Genomic DNA, 18,126 nt, shown 5'->3' with positions numbered 1-18,126 from the left:
ACGATGAACAATCTCGATTGCAATCCTTTATCGTTAGTCGTTAATCATTAAAAATCGCTCCGTGTAATAGGACCCTAAGTATCCCTAGCAGAATCTAAATAGAAGAGACAGAAGCAAAAAAAAGAGCATAAAATAAATCACAACTAAACAAAGGCAACTGAGATTCACAACAGCAACTTCGGAAACGAACACGTGGAAATACTAAGAAGCTACTGGAGTAACTAGGCCATAACTATACTAGAACATGGCAAGGTACAGAGAAACAAACACACATAGCTTATAGGTCACATAGAACCGCACACACCAGGGGGTTGTATCCACTCTAATCTATTCAGGGCTACCAGCCAAGATTTGCTGATCCAGAGCAATGAATCCGCTGTAAGCTTCATACTGACAGAAGAAGACAGAATGGCAGTAATTTCTTGCTTATCACAATAGCTTAATACTACGTTGATATAAATATTGGTTGACATTATGTTTGACATTTACCCATGATGAAGCTTAGGTGTAGGTAGCGATACACGTCGGGATCCTTGTCTGCTGTATAGGAGGGTGCGTTTACCTGTTCTACCTTCATTGTTTGCTTCATTAGGTACTCATTTTTCTATTTTAGAGCCTTTTTTCACTTTTTTTTATATGTCACATGATTAATTGCTGTTAGTTATACCTCACTTTATTGATGGCCCTGGCACTTTACTTGTTATGTATATTAATCATGCTTTATTTGATTTACTGGCAATATAATCATGTTTCCAGTCTATTAGCTGTACTCGCTGCATGCTATTCATCTGGTGCCTTTTGGTGGATAATTATTTTGTCAAAAAACTCCTTTCCCTTTATGTCTGCTTTATTAAGGGGCCGTGTAACACGGTGGGGACATTACTATTGTTATGTTCCCTATCATTTTTTTTTTATGTTCACTGATTCACTAATAAAGATTTTTTTGTTTATATCACATAAAAGTGACCTGTTATTTTGATAGATTTTTCAGTATCTTTCCTCTGAGTTCATGTTATAGGAGGCTTTAGTATACAACTTGCTGGAGTTTTCCCAAGAACTGAAATTTATAAATGGTTTCAGTACACAGACACATAAAACATAATAAGCAACAGAATTAAAGGGGTTTTTTCATCTCAAATAGAAAAAGGTAGAGAAGATAAAGCTGACCCTTCCACAAGCTAGGAAAAGCAGCAGCAGCTTCCAACATGAACTCTTTTAAACAGACTGATCACTGCTCGATACGAGTGCTGATCAAGTAGATAGGCGCCCATTTTAGGAGAAGCCCGGCTTGTTATACAAATCCCCAATATACACTTATTATGGGAAATGCACATACAGTGCTTTTTTCCCCGCACTTACTGCTGCATCAAGGCTTCACTTCCTGGATAACATGGTGATGTCACTTCCTGGATAACATGGTGATGTCACTTCCTGGATAACATGGTGATGTCACTTCCTGGATAACATGGTGATGTCACGACCCGACTCCCAGAGCTGTGCGGGCTGTGGCTGCTGGAGAGGATGATGGCAGATGGATGCTCAGTGTCCCTTCAGTGCCCTGTGTCCCTAAGTGTCCCCCTGCCATCATCCTCTCCAGCAGCCACAGCCCGCACAGCTCTGGGAGTCGTGTCGTGACATCACCATGTTATCCAGGAAGTGACATCACCATGTTATCCAGGAAGTGACATCACCATGTTATCCAGGAAGTGACATCACCATGTTATCCAGGAAGTGAAGCCTTGATGCAGTAGTAAGTGCGGGGAAAAAAGCACTTTATAATCATTTCCCGTAATAAGTGTATATTGGGGATTTGTGTAACTTTTGGGGGGCAATACAATACTTTAAGAAAAATTTACACCTGACCTTTAAGGGCCACACCAACGATGGCTGGATCATCATTTGTCAGTGACTGGTGTAAGATGCCGCTCTAGTCACTGATTGGCTGAACAGGCTGTCCACCAGCCGGGATGGGCATGTTCCCCCAAGTTGGGATGACACCATGATGAAAATGCCTTCTGGTGGGGGGTCTCAAGGCCAGTCAGGCGGCGCATCGTGGGCACGGCGAGAGGTAAGCAATGCTTGCTTATGTTCGCCCTGGCCGCCTCTCACATTTTTGAAAAGGACAAACTTCTCCTTTAAATTGTCTCATTTGGATTATTTCTTTCCACCGCGACTAGTAAATACAAGAACAGCTTGACTGATAAAGCAGATATCCTAAATTTGTAATAAAAATTATGCCTTCTCCATCCCGGCACCTGCATTTCAATAAACCGAGCCGGCTCTGTGAGTTATAGCTTTTCTCGATATCAGAAAATGAATCCGCTCTCCCGAGTCAGATCACAAGCTGGAAACCTCGCCGTTGTGTGCCGCCACTTGCAACAGCCGCAATAAACAGAGAGTAAATTGACCTGTCAAGCCTGGAATTTAATTATTGCTGATGTTCACACTTTGCAGAGGAGAAAAACACAAGTACAGAAAACAACATATCGGGACGTCAGGTTTTCCGGCAATGAAGATGACCGCACGTGGTCGCCTCTGCTGCAGAATTGTCTCTTTGATATAACGTTGTCATTTTGTTAATGTTTATTTAATGCGCCGATTACTTTTCCATTTCAGAGGCCAATAACAACTCTCACAGTGACATTTGGCAAGTCCATAAATAATAATTGAACTAGTTGTTGTCATGGAGAACGTACACATGAAGAAGATGGAAATGATGATACTTGTGGGTTCTGCTGAGATAATTTGGTTGATATTGTGAAGTAATTTACTGCCGATTTGCAGTACTGTATTCTGGAAGAAGGCAATACCGTTGGGTTCGCTAGTGGCTATACTCATCATTTCCCTGATGTACACTTTAATTTTGTGGCACTGGGGTTAGCAACGGTTACCGGGGGGCATCGCTGAGAGTGAACAACGGCTACCAGGGGCATACTGGGGGTCAAATACAGCTACCAGGGGCATCACTAGGAGTTAAAAATGGCTACCGGGGGCATCACTGGGGGTTACTACGCCTACAAGGGGCACTACAATTACCAGGGTCATCAATGGGGGTTAAAGTGTCCCTGCCGTAATAACTTTTAAAATCTAAGTTAATAATAGATGTGATATAAAGCAAGTTTGTAGTTTACATCATTAATTTTTTTGGGTTATCATGGAAAACACGGCACTTCCTGTGCTCTGATTCTTTTTTTTTTCCTCCTAAGCACAGGAAGTCCCGTGTTTCCCAGGTCATCTGGGCAGTCAGTCAATTGACTGAGCTGTGACTGTCTGTACTGGCTGGGACTTCATGTGTATGGGGTAAGGGGCCCTACTACACGGAGAGATAATCCGCCAAATCAGGTTGATTAGGCAGATTATCACTTTGTGTAATAAAGACAACGATCAGCAAAAAAACAACGATCGTCGGCAGATTAAGTGTTTTGGTCCAGACATGAAATCATTGGCTGCCAACACCAGGAAGTGTGGCGAGATAACAGTTTATTATTATCTTTTCAGATTTATTGGCCGTGCATCACTTTTACACGTAGCAATGCACGGCCGATGGCTGATGAATCTGAAGTGGCAAGCTGCTCAGCCAATCACTGGCCGGGATGACCGCTGAGGTCAGTGATTGGCTGAGCAGCCTGGCATTTTAGAGACATCACCCAGAGGCATCACTGGGGGTTAACTACAGCTACCAGGGGCATGAAGGGGTAAGTACAATACCAGGGGCATCATTAGGGTTTAACTACAATACTAAGGGCATAGGAAGGACCACTGCTATCTGCTATGGGCTGCCCCGATGATCTAGCGATCACCCAGGCAGCAACCCCCCCCCCCCCCCATACACACCCAATGCGTGTAATAGTGGCGGCAGCGAGTGGGAACGAGGAGCAAGCGAGCAACAGATGAAAGTTGCTTCGGGAAAAGCGCAGATTCTTACCTTCTCTGTGGCATATGTTAGCCTTAGCCCCTGCTAGCCTGATGGGCGGGGGAGGCGAGACACCCCTTACAGCCACCGAAAGGCTGAGTGGGCTCCAAAGGTCACATCAGAGACCGGAGCAGTGCGATGATGGTAAGAGGACCCCTTTAAGCTTTCATATAAACCACAGGCTTGTGTGTTAATAACTAAACATGAAAAACTTTCCCTACTTTATTCCTTATAACCACATTGGCTTGCGCCACTACTGCCAACTCTACCATGTGCGTCAAACGTTTTGCCGTTTCTGTATTAAAAACACTTAAAAGTTACTGTCTCCCAGTTGACTTTTTTTTTTCTTTTACTTTGAGGCATAGACTACTGTTCATTATATTTGTAGAGCTCTTATTTCACAGTAGAAAATTCACGAGTCAAGCTATTACACCAAAACTTTATAGCGAGTACATCATAGAATCCTTCGCTATCATTTCTAGGCAGCCAATGTTCTGTCGCACTGATAAAACTTGTAAATTATACCATCTAAAAGAGGCCGCTTTCAATGAAATGAAGCCTGGCTACATGGGATATCAGCTTCATACCCAAGACTCGACTCTATAATGGGATTCTAATAAGAGTCAAAGGCAGCAAGAGGAAGAGAGAGTGTGTAAAATGCAAATGCTCAATCGCTTACATGCTACTAAAGTGTGTCTGTTCTGCAAAAGATCCAGGGCCCTGCTGCAATCTCCGCTACGCCAACGTAACGTAATGAGGAGGCTTATTTTTATAGGTGCCACTTTCCTTTTTGTGTGTATTTACCCTCAGAACCTATCTTCTGGAAAGGTTACAATGATGTCAGTTCAGTCTTCTCTCATTATACTGGGACAGGCAAAAATACCTTAAAAATGGAAAGATTAAATGCAAATCTATACCTACAGGTGAACACGTCCCTACCTAAGCAGCATCCAAGTCTGTAAAGTAAGAACAAAACTGAACGATCTCCATTTGAATCCTGCCGTCTGGAAAAGGTGGATACAGCCTAAGGACCGGATGGAAAATATGGATACAGCCATGTTTTGGCAAGTTTGCTCATATCTAGTAATGAATAAACAACCAGAAAAAATGGTGACAACTACTTTTTTTCCCCGAGCCTGGTGTATGGTGGCAGAACAGTCAGGTGCCCATGCAGAATACTATCTATTGAAGAAAGAGTAGGTGGCCAAGCCTGATGTATCATGTTAAACATCCTGGGGCAAGTTTCCAAGAGATGGCACCAATATTCACAGGTACCACCTACCTAAACATTGTACACACTAAGTCCTCCCTACACAGAGGTATAACCCTAAAGAAGTACTCTGGGCAAACGTAAAAAATAAACAGGGAGGGCAAGGGGTGGGTAAGTTATCCATCCTAGTGCCCCTGCAGCACCACCGCTCACGGTCGCCTGCATCATGACACCACAGGAACTACCCGCTCAGCTAGTCATTGAAAACACAGAACTTCCTATTAGGGATGGTCCGAGCCATAGGCTGTATCCCAGTTTTCCCAGGCGGTCCTCCCGCTGTATCCACCAGCTCCACGGAGCGGGCAGACAGCGACCATCCCTACTTCCTATGTTTAGGCTCTTTTTTTTTCTTTTCTTCAAAGAGTCTAAACACAGGAAGTCTCGTGTTTCCCAGGTCATCTGTGCTTACAAAGAAGGCAGCCATTTGATTAATGAACACATTGAGCTGTGACCCTCTGTACTGCTGGGACCTCATCTGTTTAGTCTCTAGTTTTTCAACCAGCACAAGGTTAAAAGGCCTTCAGGAGACTGAACCTGGATTTCTGGTAAGTATAGCTTTGTTTTTAAGTGTCACTGTCATTATAACTTTTAAAATTTAAATCAACAGTAGATGTGATGTAAAGCAAGTTTGCAATTTACTTTTGTTTTTTTATCGTGCTGTAAAACTAAGCTATACTTAAAAGAAATCCAGGTCCAGTATCCTGAAGCTTTTAAGTCTTGACTGGTTCAAAAAAAGAGACTATACACACGAAGTCCTGGCCAGAACAGAGTCACAGCTTAATGTGTCCATCAATCACATGACTGCCTTCTCTGTGAGCGCTCAGATGGCCTGGAAAAGACAGGACTTCATGTTTTTAGACTCTTTGATGACATCACCATTTTATCCAGGAAGTGACATCACCATGTTATCCAGGAAGTGAAATCACCATGTTATCCAGGAAGTGACATCACCATGTTATCCAGGAAGTGAAGCCTTGATGCAGTAGTAAGTGCAGGGAAAAAAAGCACTTTATAAGCATTTCTCGTAATAAGTGTATATTGGGGATTTGTATAACTTTTGGGGGGCAATACAATACTTTATTAAAAAATTTCACCGGACTTCTCCTTTAACCTCTTAAGGACATATGACGTACCCGTACGTCATATGTCCCCAGGAGGTGTTCAGAGCGGGGCCGCGCGGCGACCCCGCTCTGAACCGCCACGATCCCGGGTGCCGCGTGTAGCCCAGGACCGCGGCTATTAGCGGGCACGGTCCGATCGCCATGCCCGCTAATAAGGTAATCTGAGGCAGCTGTCAAAGTTGATAGCTGCCTCCGATTACCGGAGGCAGCCGTTCCCTGGTGTCTAGTGGGGGAGATCGCTGCTCTGGGACGTTGTCCCGGAGGAGCGATCTCCGTGTGTGGTGCCGGCCGGGGTCCGCTCTAAGATGGCGCCGACCCCGGCTCGGCACTCGTTTGTTTTCGGCTGCAGCAGTATAAGTATACAGCAAAGATCTCAATGAGAGATCAAAGTGTATATACTAGAAGTCCCCCAGGGGGAATAACCCTAACCCCAGGGGGAATAACCCTAACCCCAGGGGGCTTCTAGTATATGTGTAAAAATAAAAAAAGTATTGTTATTAGTAAAAAGCCCCCTCCCCTAATAAAAGTCTGAATCACCCCCCTTTTCCCAGGTTATAAATAAAAGTAAATAAATAAATAAATTAACGTTTGCTTTCACCGCGTACGTAATCGCCCGAACTATTAATTAATTATATTCCTGATCTCGCATGGTAAACGGCGTCAGCGCAAAAAAATCCCAAAGTGCAAAATTGCGCATTTTTGGTCGCATCAAATCCTGAAAAAACGTAATAAAAAGCGATCAAAAAGTTGTATATGCGCAATCAAGGTACCGATAGAAAGAACACATCATGGCGCAAAAAATGACACCTGACACAGCCCCATAGACCAAAGGATAAAAGCGCTATAAGCCTGGGAATGGAGCGATTTTAAGGAACGTATATTTGTTAACAATGGTTTGAATTTTTTTCAGGCCATCAGATAATAGAAAAGTTATACATGTTATGTATCGTTGTAATCGTAACGACTTGAGGAACATGCATAACAAGTCAGTTTTACCCCAGGGCAAATGGCGTAAAAACAAATACCCCCCAAATAAAAGAAATGCGTTTTTTTTTTTTTTCAATTTCACCACACTTTGAATTTTTTTCTGGTTTCGCAGTGTACTTTATGCAAAAATTCAGCCTGTCATTGCAAAGTACAATTAGTGACGCAAAAAATAAGGGCTCATGTGGGTCTCTAGGTGGAAAAATGCAACTGCTATGGCCTTTTAAACACAAGGAGGAAAAAACAAAAACCCAAAAACGAAAATTGGCCCCGTCCTTAAATGGTTAACTATATCTCTTGCAAGGTCAGATGTCCTGGTGGCACACGGTGAGGGGGACATTATTAGACAGGTGGCTGATCAGTGTACATCATGGTTCCTTTTGGTTGGCTGTGGCTCCCTAGTGACACTAGAGTATATCATATCCGTGGGAAAAACATGACCCCTCCAAAGTTGATATAAATGGGTAAACCCCCCTAAAATATGGCACAGACTCTTAGATAGTCTCCTAAGTACTAAACATCTGGAGCTGATGGCATTCTCTGGAGAATACGCAGTTCCTTGCTCCCATCTTCTAGCAACCATCTGACCGAGCCTTGGCGCTTAGTTGTCCTTTCATTAAGTGGTATATTGTGCTGGCACAACATATTCCTTTTTATCACAATAGCACATTATAAACATGTACAGATGGCCGGGCAGATGGGGGAGATATAAGCCTTCACCCAGTGAAAGTAGCCAAAGGAAGTGATAAATGAAAGCTCACAGTCCAAGGACAGGAATGGGGTGAGAAATTCTAATAATCTGCTAGCCACATTGAGCCATTGAGGGAAATTATAATATTACGGATAAACATTACTTTATGAGCGTTATAAAACTAAGAAGGGCTATTATGAGTCCGATCGTGCGACTTTTTAATACTGGTGGCTTAAGAAGTTAGATGCAGCCCTAGGGAGTCTGGGAAAACAGGGATAAAGTTTATGGCCTATGACTGTATTAGTGTCTCCTGGACTCCCTAGGGCTGCATCCAACTTCTTCAGTCACCGGTATTCCAATGCCGAACGATTGGACTCGGGCATGCTCAAGCTGGGCTCATCTTTAGAAGCAATACAATATTATAGACTTATAGACTTCTATATCATACTGTGCAGGTTCAATAATGGGGTTTGGTAGGATTTTAAATTCATAGCCAACCCTTAAAGGTTATGCTCAGCCAATCGCAGCTGAGCAGCAGATGACACGGCAGAGAGGGGCCGGCATGAGGGACGGCTGGAGCGGTCCGGCCGGCGTCACAAAGAGGACGTCGTTGACCACAGATGGCGGCCGGGGTCGACAGCAAGTGAGTAAGTATAATGCACCACATTTCCGGGGTGGGGGGAACGCGGGGAAGGGGGCCATTCACTTAAATAACACACATTACAAAAGAGCACAAACTTGACTGCCGCTGCATTCACTGTCTATAGGAGAGCAGAGCTACTAACTAGGGATGGTCCGAACCGAGTTCGGTTCGGGTTCGTACGAACCCGAACTCTCGGTAATGATTCCCGCTGTCTGCCCCCTCCGTGCAGCGGGCGGATCCAGTGGGAGGACCGCCTGGAAAACTGGGATACAGCCATAGCCATAGGCTGTATCCCAGTTTTCCAGGCGGTCCTCCCGCTGTATCCACCCACTGCACGGAGCGGGCAGACAGCGGGAAGCTGATCATACGAACCCGAACCTCGGAGGGTTCGGACCATCCCTACTACTAACGTGTTGTCCAGATCACTGGGGTCCCAAAGATTGGACCCTTGCGATCACTTATCCCTTGCCCATGGTAGCAAACCCCCTTTTTGTAACTATTCATTGTCGGAAACATACTAAATTCCTTTGTCTTTATTTTTTCTGTGGAACACAATGTACCTGCTCAGGATTCTGCTAGATCTGCAGTTCTGTCCTCATATAATTAACTATGAGCAGATGGAGGCAAGGGAAAAAGTCGCTGCTGTTTATCCATCACAATGTCTTCTAAGTGAATATTTGCAGGTTTTGTATTGAAGATGCTTTGACTAGGATATGATGAGATCCCCGTGTGCAGTCTGCTTCACATCATCTGACACCGTTTCACTAACACGTTTACATCATTGCTCTGTGTAATTAATAATACATGTATAGGTCCTACGAGAGGCAACTGTGTGTAAAAACCGACATGTGTGCCAACCTGCTGTCACACTTAAAGAGGACCTGTCATTAAAGGGGAACTATCAGCAGGTTAGACAAATCTATGTCCCTATAGCACTGAAGGTACGGCACCAATCCGGTGTAGTTAGTCGTTTGCGCCACGGCCCAGTCAGACTTTTTCGGAGCACTGCCCTGACCCTGATCCAGCCCGCCCCCCGTCGGCCCGCTCCATTCATTATCATTAGAAAGGGGCGGACCAGCCAGGGGCGGATCGGCGCTATGGGGGCGGGGCAGTGCTCCGAATGGTCTGGACCACGTAGCAAATTACTAACTGCACTGAAACGGCGCTGAGGGGGATGGTGAGACACATACCTGCCTCCTTGGCGTCTCCTATGCAGTAGGGACATATCAGCAGGTTAGATTCGCCTAACCTGTTGATAGTTCCACTTCAGCGCGACCACTTCAGTTCTTTGCGGCACCACGAGGGATCCCGGCCGGAGCGTATATTACGTGTACACGCTGCGGCTGGGATCCCATAGAAGATAAGGCAGCGTGTCTTTTCGTACAAAGTATGGCCGTACTTTTACGAAAAGATACGCTGTGGGAACATAGCCTTGGGATGTATTGTATACTTAGCCCTGCAAAAGTCCATGGGTGTATCCTACTCAGTATTTGACTTGATTTTGCCAGGAAAAAAAAGGCCAAGATTAACGTTAATTTAAGGTCAGTATGACAAGACTTTCTATATATACAGTACTGGCACTGGCCGCCTATGTTAGCAGTTGCATTCTAAAGCACGGCAGGTGATGGCTTAACAATTGGCAGAAAATAGCTATTTGGGACGTTCAAAGAACAATTTCTCCACTATGTGTAAAACAGCCTTCACAGCCTGTTAATCTTCAAACGGGAGCCAAAGAGAATCAATAGAAAACAGCAGTCTACCTCATCTTGGGGGAAACTAGTCCTACAGTACAGAGTTTATAGTGATATCCTGTATAAGCATCACATCAAGACCCCAAATTAGGTTTTAAAGTGTACCTACCGTTATAAAGTTCAAAATCAACAGTAGATGTGATATAAAGCAAGTTTGCAATATACATTCATAATTTTTGTTGTTATCCTGCTGTAAAATAAAGCTGAACTTACCAGAAATCCAGGTCCAGTCTCCAGAAGGCAGATTGCCTGACTTGTGCTGGTTGATATAAACAGACTAAACACAGGAATTCCGGCCAGTGCGGAGAGTCACGGCTCAATGTGTCTCTCTCTCAATGTGTCGGCTCAATGTGTCCATCAGTCACATGCCTTTTCTTTGTGAGCGCTCAGATGGCCTGGGATACACAGGACTTCCTGTTTTCTGACTCTCTGAGAAAAAACAGTCAGAAGACAGAAAGTGCCGTGTTCTCCATGATAACTAAAAAAAAAAAAAATAATGAATGTATATTGCAAACTTGCTTTATATCACATCCACTTTTGGTTTAGATTTTGGAAGTTATAACGACAGGGACACATTAAAGGAGAATTACAGGCAGGAAGTTTTTTTTTTTTTTTTTTTGAAAATCCAGATGAAAAACCTTTTAACCACCTCTGCCTCTTACCCTGCCTTTTATGTATTTCAATGACCCACTTGTAATTTCTAATGTATTGGTTGCAGATTCCCGTGGCGTTTGGGGGGTCAACCCTGCCACTAGCCCTTCAATAATGACATTTCAAAGCCAGTCTTGACAGCAGCATTTAAATAGTTAATTAGCCAGTGCAAGCCATGGTCCACAGCTGCCCCTTACAGAGATGGCTCACGCGGTGAGTTGTCTCTGTACCCTTCTAACGGCGTCATGGCAGGTATACCTTTTATCCGATGTGAAGAGGTTAAAGGGGTATTCTAATCTGGGCTTTTTATCCCATATCTGACAACCCTGACCCCCAACAAACAGGGACGCAATCGCTCACAGAGAATGTAGCACTATGAGTATGGAATAACATGCCCTGATGACAATACCTCTTTTATCCCCATAGGGAACTTTCATTAGTAATTGTTAGATCGGTGCTCTGCTTGAGCCAGACTCTATTGGGAGAGCCATTAGAGCAGCTATTGAGGGATAGGAAAAGTCTCCGGCTGTACACCCCCTCACTACCCCAAACGTATATATATTGCAAAGTGACAGAGTCATGGTGGATGACTGTACAAAACTTAGTGGGGATCCCAGCTCAGAGACGCCCGTCCATGTTATTTTATGATACGACTGCGTGACGTTACATAACTCACCTTTATATACTGGACTGGTCAATTTTCAAATTTTGAAGAATTAATGTTATGTAATGTACAGACTGCCCAAAATAGCCTATGGTTGTATCCATGTTTTCCCAGACCTCCTTGGGCTGCATCCAACTTCTTCAGACACTGCTAACCAAATGGACAAACCCGGGCGTGCTCGAAGTTTGCTCAACTCTAGTAAGAACCACTTCAACCACCTACTAATCTGAGCTCGTTTTTGATAATCTATACATTAAGAAGTCTGTCCATCAGGAGGACACTATACTGGTCGATCAGTGGGCCTAAATATTCCCTATAATAAATCATCTATTAATCTATAATACTTATCAATGCTGTAGCGGCAAGGGCATCGCCTCTTTTTGCACTATAAATCCCATCATACCCAGCTAGCATTACTTCTACACAAAATTTATAAGAGCAAAAGCTTTAAATTCAATATTCTGGCGGAGTTCCATTTCATGGTTGACTGGGAAAAGAGATGGAATAATGCTAATTTTACGAACGTCTCCTTTCCCCTGACGGACCGCCATCCGGAGACTTGGTGCGAGGGCTCAGACTTGGAAAATGGAAAGTGGAAAGGAAAAAAGATAATCAATTTTCCCGAATTATAGACGATGCAGAGATAGGATTTATAGGAAGAACCGCTCTTGGCAGAGACGCAGAGTATAGGCGGCAGCTTCATACTGGGTATAAATGAAGCATAGGATAATTGAGTTAGGAATTATCCTCTCGGCAGGAGAGTCATTTTATATTTGATATATTATTTACAAAGCGTTTTAAGCGAGTAACATTATTTGACCCTTCCGTGCTAACCATATGCCACCCAAAAGGTTACTGGATTTCATTATAAGTAACCATACCGTGAGGGGATCCTTCTAGTTACAGACTGGATTTTGTTTATATAAGTAACCATACAGTAAACCATTCTGACCGTAGAATAATTTTTTCGGACCCTACTATCTCCATAATGATTGGCAGAGTGCACATAAATCACTCTGCCAATCCCCTGCTGTTATTACTGGGCAACAATGTGTTTGATCAGTGTATAACAGGACCCATAGCTGAAGGGTGAAGTGAATGAGGCACCAGGACATAGTCTACTTCACATCACCAGGGATTTATTTTAGGCTACCAGGGAATAAGATATTCACCTCTCCATTCAATAACTCATCCATAAGTTATCTCTTCTGTCCGGCCCCGGTCTTCCCCATGGCAGAGCATCCCTGTGTTCTCTATGGGGAGGGTTAAGCCCCAGCCAGAGAGCTCTCTCAGAACAGAGGGGTCGGACTGTGATTTTCCATCAAACTTGACCCCCATTTCCACCAACATCATCTGTTGGTGGACGGTCGGAGGAGCCCCAGGCAAGGCCAGCTAAAGTATAAGGGGATCTTTACAGGAATGACTACCAAATGAAAGCTTCAATAAAAACCAGTGTTAAAGGGGTAAACCCAAGATTTCTACCATGTTACCCTGAAAATAAGACACTCTCCTAAAATAAGACACCCCAGTCTAAAGTAAGCCCCCCCCCCCCGAAAATAACGCACCCCCTACTCTAAACTAGGGAGCCTCCCCGAAAGTAAGGCCACCCCCAGACTCGCCTAATCCCCTTGTGGACCTCCGAGGCAGGCACCGGAGGCAGCCTGGTCTATGGCCCCCACGTCCTCAGCACATTCCGGCCGGGGGGGGGGGGGGGGGGCTAGAGAAATAAGACATTCCCCGGAAATAAGTCGTAGTGCCTTTTTTTTTTTTGGGGGGGGGGGGGATATAAGGCACCATCTTATTTTCAGAATTTTTAGGTGCTTACTAGGGATGGTCCGAACTCTCGGTAATGATTCCCGCTGTCTGCCCGCTCCGTGAAGAGGGTGGATACAGCGGGAGGACCGCCTGGAAAACTGAGATACAGCCATAGCCATAGCCTGTATCCCAGTTTTCCAAGGCGGTCCTCCCGCTGTATCCACCCGCTGCACAGAGCGGCCAGACAGCGGGAATCTGATGCAGAGCGTTCGGGTTCCTACGAACCCGAACCTCGGCAGGTTCGGACCATCCATAGTGCTTACTATAGTTAACTTTCAGGCAAAGTTCGGACGCTTTGCATGTGGTACACTCAAACTCAGATGACACACTCCCTTTAAATAGTCTGTAAGTTAGCATGCAGTCCAGAAATATGATATTGTGCATTGTCCTAATAATAAAAAGTATTGACTCTTTAATCCATAGAAAAACTGACATATAACCAGCTGCACTGTCAGCAGAAAATGAAAGCAAGTGCCTGACATTTATTTATCTGAAAGGACGATACAGCATTTTTTCTTCCGACAAGGAACTGATACCACAATATTCCTAATTACCAAACTCTCCTTATTCTAGTAACTACTGTAACCAGGGAGCAAAACACACCTCATAGAGGTCCCTGGCAAATGTACTGCAGAAGAATAGCCCAGAACCAGGGATCACTAAATACAGTGACACTGTAATACCAATAGCTTCTGCTGGAAACCCGGTAGGAAGGGGGAAGACAGTGAGCCTCCCTACCTGTTTGCCTCAGCTATCCTAAGCGGTAGGGGACCACTTGGCAACAGCCCCCTCCTATGCTAAAGGTGAAAACATAAATCAAAGACAAGACAAACAAACAAGAACAGCTGTGTGTCCTGTTTTTATTTTGGATTATCATGCTGAAAAATTATGTAGAGGAAAAAAACTGCTTTCTGTTAAGAACACAAAGAGCCAATATGAAGCGAGTACAAAAAGTGTACTTCTGTGTGAGCTATAGTTATAGCCAGCATCAAAGTGAGGGCAGGAAGTACACCATAGAGCAGTGCTGGCAGAGAGGCTCATGTCCATTGAAAAACCAAGAACTGCAAAGAGAGGGGATACTTACAGAGCTATCTCATAGCCTGTTCCATCCCATCTCCCTCCTCCATATACTTTCCTTACTTGTAACTTCATCCCTAAGCTAACTACAGAATGAGACTGAACAGATTTCTCAGAGTTGATGATGGTTTAGAAGGGAAGGGGGGAGTGAAGATGCTTGATAACAGGGAAAGGAAGCATTTTTGTCTGATAAGATATATTTGTCTGATAAGATATGTTTATTGAAACATTTAAAGAGGACCTGTCACCCCCCGTGCCGGGGTGACAGGCTCCCGACCCCCTGTTAGATCCCCCTATACTTACGTGATCCCGCCGGGTCCCGCTTCCTGAGCCGGCCGGGTCCCGGAGATATCAGCTCCCAAAGCCTGGCGCGCGCTGAGAGATGGGTCCGATGCCCATAGAGAATGACGGAGCATCGGACTCCCCATTCATTCTCTATGGGCGTCTGACTCTGCTGTCAGCGCGAGCGCCGGGCTTCGGGAGCTGATATCTCCGGGACCCGGCCGGCTCAGGAAGCGGGACCTGGCGGGATCACGTAAGTATAGGGGGGTCTAACAGAGGGTCGGGAGCCTGTCACCCCGGGACGGGGGGTGACAGGTGTCCTTTAACGAAACATTTGTAGAGCAGGATATCTCTTCAATTTAATGTGCCCTTTGTCCTGGGTTCAAAAGAAACTTAAATTACCCCTTTCATTTACTTACCATCTTTTTGCGACAGTGCTTTATCAATAAAGTCAGACGCTTCCTCAAAGTAAGCACTCAGGTCAAAATTTGGTCTATCGTTGGCTTTAATACCGTGGTAGGTAATGCCTGTGCCGCTGTAGAAGGCAGTATTTGTGTTGACGTGCATAAAGGAATTCCCCTCGGCAGCATTGAGGATGTGAGTTATCCCAAGGCGCTGCAGTCTCATGATGTTCTGTGCGATGAAGCTAAAAAACAAAACATGAAAGAAGGATTACAGAGGTACATGAACAGCTTGTCAGAAATTAAAGGCTGATTTGTTGGATAGCCACTGAATGCGCACAGGCAGGATAGAGATTTCCCAGAAACATCACAGAAGAAGCGACATGGTTGTCTATGGAGAGGGGAGGGGTGAAGAGGACAACAAATAGTTAATTTACAGCTACATCACCGGGCTATCTCCTCTGAAGTCAGCACTGACCTCTCTGACCTCTGAATACCGGCTTTCAAACAGGTCCCACTGTGCTTTGTTCTCTCCTGGTGACTAATCTCCCCCCCCCCCCCCCCCATAGGTTACACAGGTTACACTCCCCATAGGTTACACTCGACTGATGTAAAAGAGTCAAGATTTCCTGATGATGAGCAGTGAATGAGAGAGAGGAGGGGGAGGGGGGGACCTGGGTAAGGTCTTTTTGAATGAAGATAATGGCATAGTTGCCTAATAAACCCAATTACAACGTTTCTTAAAATCGCCTGGACCATTGATTTCTGCAAAAAAAAATAAAAAAACGACAATGAGACTTTATTGAAAAGGCAGGTAAACATTTGGTGGTCACAAGTTTGCCATTTGGACGATCAGGTGTCCTTTCGAGGGATGTTGGAGCAGAGGGACTCTTTTTCTTCACTGTCTGGGAGAATGTAAAATATCTGAAGGTGCGTTATAAATGTTGGATATTTTGGAAATTCTCCTTCTAGGGTTAATAGTAATGTGACAGAGAAGCATAAATGGAATGGCAGCTGGACAGAAAGCATCAGGAAGAAATATATACGGTGAAGCAGATGGAGCACGGAGACGTTATTACCCACTGAGCATAAAGTTATACAGAGGAGAGTACGCACCAACACAACACAAATGCTGATCATCATGTTGTACGGGATTTCAGCATCACTGCGGCATCATTATGCATCATGTACCAATTCCCTAGTGGGTTGTTGTTTACCGGAAAAGGCTTCCCTTACTATGAAAAATGTTCCGAAACAGGACGGGAGGGAACGTTACATCCTCTGCTGTCAGAAAACACAAAAATATAGTCTGCCCTAAACAGTACATTGCAGAACACTGCATCCAGGGTATCTGGTCTATGTGGGCCTACATGTTAAAGGGGTAGATCACCCAAAAAAATTCTTTCAAATCAACTGGTTCCAGAAAGTACCAGAGATTTGTAATTTGCTTGTAAAAAATATCAAGTCTTCCAGTACTTATCAGCAGCTGTATGTCCTGCAGGAAGTGGTGTATTCTTTCCAGTGTGACCCAGTGCTCTCTGCTGCCACCTCTGTCCATGTCAGGAACTGTCCAGAGCAGTAGCAAATCCCTATAAAAGATCTCTCCTGCTCTCCAGACTGGAACTTCCTGCGGGATATACAGCAGCTGATAAGTACTGGAAGACTTGAGATTTTTTTAAATAGAAGTAAATTAAAAAATCTCTTGTCACTTTCAGGCACCAGTTGATTTGAAAGAACAACATTTTTGGTGAACAACCCCTTTAATAATGGAGAAGGGTTCATGATTCGATTATAGAATTCCACATTGGTTGTAGGAGCGGAGTCTTTCTGGATGTTGAGTTCCTCAAGCTCCATAGTAATAGGGCAGAAAGGCGCCATGCTTCAGCAAGTAAAAATGTATTTGTATGAAATACGCCAGGAAAAAACGATGTGAAATCAGAAGAATATGGTCAATCAGACTTCTATGGGTCTCATATTATAGCACAAGGCCTAGCGGGTTCCCTAAAGATAAGATTACTCAGTAATTAAGGGGATAAAAAAATTCTACATAGCTGGAGTAAATAGAAAAAAAATAACCTATATTCACTCTTCCTGATCCCCCACAGCCACTACAATGACCAGCTAGTCCTGGTTGCTGGTGACCAGGCTATGGGAAGCTCTCATACGGGCGCGCGCTGATGCGCCCGCATCAGAGCTCCGCGGCCGGAAAGATCACCCGACTGGGTGTTCACAGCGTGTGAACATAGCCTAAACCTACATATAATCTGAGAAATCAACTAGTTCTGACCAAACACCATATCAGTATATATATATGTCTATATATCTATATCTATCTGTACTAGGATCTGTTATGCAAAGTGCACAGAGAGAACAAAAAAGTGAACGTCAAGAATTTTCAACCCCCCCAATTCACAAAAGTTAGCAATGTAATAATTCCAGCAGAATGTTATACAAAGGATGCAAGCAGGGAGCACTGTGCTGCAGGGATGGATGCCGTTGTAATGGCACTGGTGGGGGATAAGTCATTATACACTAATGGATAAATAATTACTGTGGGTAAATCCTAGAGATTGTTTCCTAGAGTGTCCCTATTAGGTGACGTAAGGAAATAATCAAACCTGGGATGGGGAAATCTGCGGCCCTCCAGCTGTTGCAAAACTACAATTCCCATCATGCCTGGACAGCCAAAGCTAACGCTTTGGCTGTCCAGGCATGATGGGAATTGTAGTTTTGCACCAGCTGGAGGGCCGCGGGTTTCCCCATCCCTTCTCTAGACCTACAAAGAAACCACTCAAAAGGAAGCGAACACAAAACGTTATATGAAGAGGACACATTCAATTTCTATCCCATTCTATTATTACTG

At 44.4% G+C, this 18,126-nt stretch overlaps 1 protein-coding gene across 1 annotated transcript in view; it reads right to left on the bottom strand.

The window, feature by feature from the left end:
* DUSP3 (dual specificity phosphatase 3) overlaps window positions 1-18,126 on the bottom strand; it is a 48,133-nt gene that overhangs the window by 6,026 nt on the left and 23,981 nt on the right. The window contains exon 2 of the mRNA XM_069952044.1: window positions 15,282-15,508. Within this exon, the coding sequence (XP_069808145.1) occupies window positions 15,282-15,508 (227 nt within the window). The remainder of the gene's footprint in view (window positions 1-15,281; window positions 15,509-18,126) is intronic.

The sequence above is a fragment of the Dendropsophus ebraccatus genome, chromosome 14 (genome assembly GCF_027789765.1).
Source record: "Dendropsophus ebraccatus isolate aDenEbr1 chromosome 14, aDenEbr1.pat, whole genome shotgun sequence".
Taxonomy (NCBI): domain Eukaryota; kingdom Metazoa; phylum Chordata; class Amphibia; order Anura; family Hylidae; genus Dendropsophus; species Dendropsophus ebraccatus.
Note: the sequence above shows the minus strand (reverse complement) of the source record. Positions and strands in the feature narration are given on the sequence as shown.